Here is a 3,888-nt window from a genome sequence, read left to right as displayed (position 1 = left end):
ACGTTGCCACATGACGTAAAACATCGTGGTTGCCTAGACAACGATAACATCACGCAGCGTCCGTTAGCATATCTAATAACCAATGAAGTTTTACCTGATCAATAACAAAACTGAAAGAAATCTGTTTCTGGTGAACTAAGTAACTGGTAGACCCTGATATAAAGGGGAAGAGCTGAGTAGCGCTGTGGCTAGCTGTAGCTAACAGGTTAGCCTCTTTTAGCTCAGTCAGTTAGCCACATTACTCAGTCAGTTAGCCACACTACTTTTAAATTTCTGTCAACAACAACCGTTCATTTTCTACAAGTAGAATAACTTGTTTTCTTGGTCTAAAATCTCTACAAACGTCATTTTTTAGGATGTTAAATTTGTCCTCTCCTGTCCTCAGATCTTAATAAAAAGAATAAAAATAAGCAGAGAATTTTTGGCTCCTTGTTAAATAGCAGAGCTCAGTCTGTCTTAGAAGGCAGTTCTTTCCTTCCAGACTGACAATGATTGTTTTCTACTTTCAGCTACTATAGATTAGTGATGAAATGTAAAATAAGAGAAAATATGGGGCACTGAAAAAATCAAAATCTAGATGAGTCATTTTTTCTTGAAATAAGTTTGTTGTTGGATTGAGGAGGTGGAGGGGGGAGTCAGAGAGAGGGTGGATCGAGGGGTGGGGGGTGTCAGAGGGCGGGCCGCTGGTCCTGAAAACTGAAACTGACGTGAACTTTCTGTTGCAGCTGATTCCCAGCACAAAGAAACTGTTGGCGGAGGACTCTGGTTTCTTCTTCTACTACACTCTCCTGGGGAATGACATCACCAGCGAGCCTTTCCACAACCTGCTGAGTCCAGACTTCGAGCCGGAGCGCGCCTCTGTGCGAATTCGTAGCAGCAAACGGCTCCTCCGGGCCTTCCTGTGGCAGCAGCCCTGCCTACAGGTCAGTCTGAGTGTCAGATCCGAGCCTCGCTACGCCGCGGTTCGGGTCCTGACGCTCCGCTCTCTCCTCAGATCCACCTGTGCTATGGGGATCGTTCCCTGGGCAGCACCGACGTCCCGCTCTCTGGTCTGGCTGATGGTTCTGAACACCTGGAGGAGAAGGCCGCCACAGTGGAGGGAGCGTTCGTCCTGAGGCCTCCCAGACGCTCCCAGCTACCGCCGCTGCCTGCAGACCAGCAGCCTACGGTCGGAGTGGCCGTTACTCTGAGGAGGGAGGAGCCTCGGCCCCCAACGGAGCACAGGAAGGAGCCCCGGCCCCAAACGGACCTGGAGCCTCCAACTCAGGTAGATCAGTTTCTTAAAGTGATTTCTGTTGGTTCTTTTCCCACGAGGCATTGCAGGAAAGTCAGGAAAGGCTCTTTTCAGGCTGTTTCAACATTCTCAAAAGCGTTAGCGGGCTAACTGGAGTTAACCTCAGAGCTCCGCTGGTTGCCACGGTCCTCTCGACATTCAAACTTTTTTAAAATTACGCACTAAATTAGTAAATAGGCCACATAGTGATGCTAAAAGTATAATGTTCTCTGAAAACATAGTTTTGTAGAACAACAACTACAGAAAATAGAACTTAAATCGATCATATATGGCTGAATGGACGATCCTTTAAATGTTTAGACTGAGTCTAACAGCTGGTTCTGATTCTGCTGAAAACACCAAGAACTTTGCTGCAGCCAATCAGAACTGTCCTGGACTGGACTGCAGCGGTTCCTTCTGTTCTTACTTAGAACAGCCACATGGGGGCAGCAGAGACTGTTGAACCAACAGCAGCTCAGTGAGTTTAGAGCCGGATAAACCCGATGAGCCGGAGATCCTCCTGAAAAGATTTCTGTAAATATTGTAATATTTCTGGACGAAATGGGGCTGTTTGGTTGGCGGCGGTCTCTGTAGACGGCTCCATCGGGCGCCGCCACCACGCCTCACATCCGTCTCTGAACCGGTTCTATAAAAACCTTCCTTCAGTTCCCAAACCTTTGATTGTGATCAGAAATATTCATCAACGGCTGAACTGTCCAGTTCAGCCTGCTGACTGGCAGTGCACAGCAACAGGTGGTGGAGGGGCAGAACCTCTGTGCTTCCTCTCAGACGTCTCGTCTCTTTTCAGACTCCGGGGAACAAAGATCCCAGCAGACGTCCATCTCTCTGCGTCCCTCCTGCTCAGAGTCCGTCTCCGGTCCAGAATCCTCCTGAATCCTCTCCTCCTCTTCCTCCTCCTTCCTCTCGTACAGAGAGCGAAGCGGAGAGCCTTCTGGAGGAGGCGGAGCTCCACAGGAAGCAGGCAGCAGCTGATCTCAGCAGACCTGCGTCTGACAGCGCGGCAGCTGAGCGTCCTCCTGTGGACGCCGATGGTGGAGGACCTGGAGCTCCTCCTGAGGGCGGAGCTTCATCAGTCAGCGTCTCCGCTCCCAAGGTGTCCATCCCGTCCTCTGCCCATCACTACTGCTTCTCTCTGGACCTGCGCAGCCTGGGGAAGCTCTCCCTGCCTCACCCCATCGCCGCCACGCTCAGGTGAAGACATTCCGGAACCTTTTCCAGCTGAACGCAGCTCCTCCTCCCAGTTCCTAACCAGTACCAGTTCTTCTGCAGGTACTCGTACCAGTTCTTCGGCAGCTCGGCTCCCATCATGACCAACCCCCCAGTGGAGCTGCAGAGGAACATGGAGGCGACTCCGCCTCAGTCCTACTGCGCCTTCGACTTCGCGGCGCTGCCTCACCAGCTGCAGGAGACCTTCCTGAGGTAGGAGATCCCCCTCCAGCGCTGCGGTTCTGTGTGATGGAGATCTGCAGCTCTAACCTTGCTGTTCTAGGGTTCCCCTGGTGGTGGAGCTGTGGGACCGAGGTTCCGCCAGCAGAGACCAGCTGATGGGAGTCGCCTCCATCCAGCTGCAGCGCCTCCTCAGCTCAGAGAAGACCAGGCTGGCCGGAGCGCCGGGGGAGCCCAGCTGGAGACGGACCCACCGGGACCGGGTCCCTGTGGTCCACCCGCAGCGGTAGGAGCGGTTCTGGCTGCTGATGGGGGGGGGGCATCCGCAGAGCTTAACGTCTGTCCTTCAGGCCCACAGAGGCGGTGGCTGAGCTGAGCTACGAGGCGACGCTGGAGGACCTGGGCTTCGTCAGAGCCAAGCAGGTCCTGCTGTCGGACTCCTCACAGGTGGGGACCGCGGCCCGCTTCTGGTACCACTCCATCAGGGAGCTTCTCTCTGATTTCTACAATCTGATTTCTACAATCCTGAATCAACCTGTTCTGATCCCATTTGCTTCCTTTGTTCTGAAGAACGAACGTCCAACCGTCCCTCAGTTTGCTTCTCACCCAGCGGCCCCAAAACGGACCATTCAGGGGCCCCCAGCGGCCCCCGTCACAACCAGAGACACCCTGGAGTACCAAGCTGCCCTGGAGCTGGAGATGTGGAAGGAGGAGCAGGAGGACCTGTTTGATGATCAGGTAAAATCAGGTTGTGGTCAGACGGAACGTTCTGGACCAGGAGGAACCAACCCAGCTTAGTCTGATCCTCTTCAGAGGGTCTGTTCAGCCCGCTGGCCACACCCACTATGGTTAGATCATGGCAGATCTCCATCATCATCATGTCAGAGCTTCTCCTTAACGCTGTAGCCGCTACGTTTTGGATTTAAGCTTAAAAAACAACCAGCCTACGTGCAATTTGGGAGTGTGTGCGCCTTCCCAAAGCTGTGAGCTCAGCTTTGGATCCTTTCAGCTGCTTTATGAGGTCCTGCTGTTTGCATCCAGAGCAGAAATGACTGATGTCTCATACCAAACCAAGTTAAGATCAACATGATTGACTGAAACGGTTCTTTCAGTATATCTCTATAGTTCTGCTGCTATAGGCTTAGACTGCTGGAGGACATAGGGACCCCTTTTTCATCATTCTGCTTCATTCTATCTCTATTCTCCCA

The 3,888-nt window shown here is 52.5% G+C and overlaps 1 protein-coding gene across 1 annotated transcript in view; it reads left to right on the top strand.

Moving 5' to 3' along the window:
• cep120 (centrosomal protein 120kDa) overlaps positions 1 to 3,888 on the top strand; it is a 23,255-nt gene that overhangs the window by 7,121 nt on the left and 12,246 nt on the right. Inside the window, exons 5-11 of the mRNA XM_015374546.1 lie at positions 623 to 923; positions 995 to 1,267; positions 2,082 to 2,485; positions 2,564 to 2,713; positions 2,784 to 2,966; positions 3,031 to 3,127; positions 3,251 to 3,472. Of these exons, the coding sequence (XP_015230032.1) occupies positions 623 to 923; positions 995 to 1,267; positions 2,082 to 2,485; positions 2,564 to 2,713; positions 2,784 to 2,966; positions 3,031 to 3,127; positions 3,251 to 3,472 (1,630 nt within the window). The remainder of the gene's footprint in view (positions 1 to 622; positions 924 to 994; positions 1,268 to 2,081; positions 2,486 to 2,563; positions 2,714 to 2,783; positions 2,967 to 3,030; positions 3,128 to 3,250; positions 3,473 to 3,888) is intronic.

This window comes from Cyprinodon variegatus, unplaced genomic scaffold (genome assembly GCF_000732505.1).
Source record: "Cyprinodon variegatus isolate N-32 unplaced genomic scaffold, C_variegatus-1.0 Scaffold105, whole genome shotgun sequence".
Lineage (NCBI taxonomy): Eukaryota > Metazoa > Chordata > Actinopteri > Cyprinodontiformes > Cyprinodontidae > Cyprinodon > Cyprinodon variegatus.
This window is presented reverse-complemented; position numbering and strand designations above follow the sequence as displayed.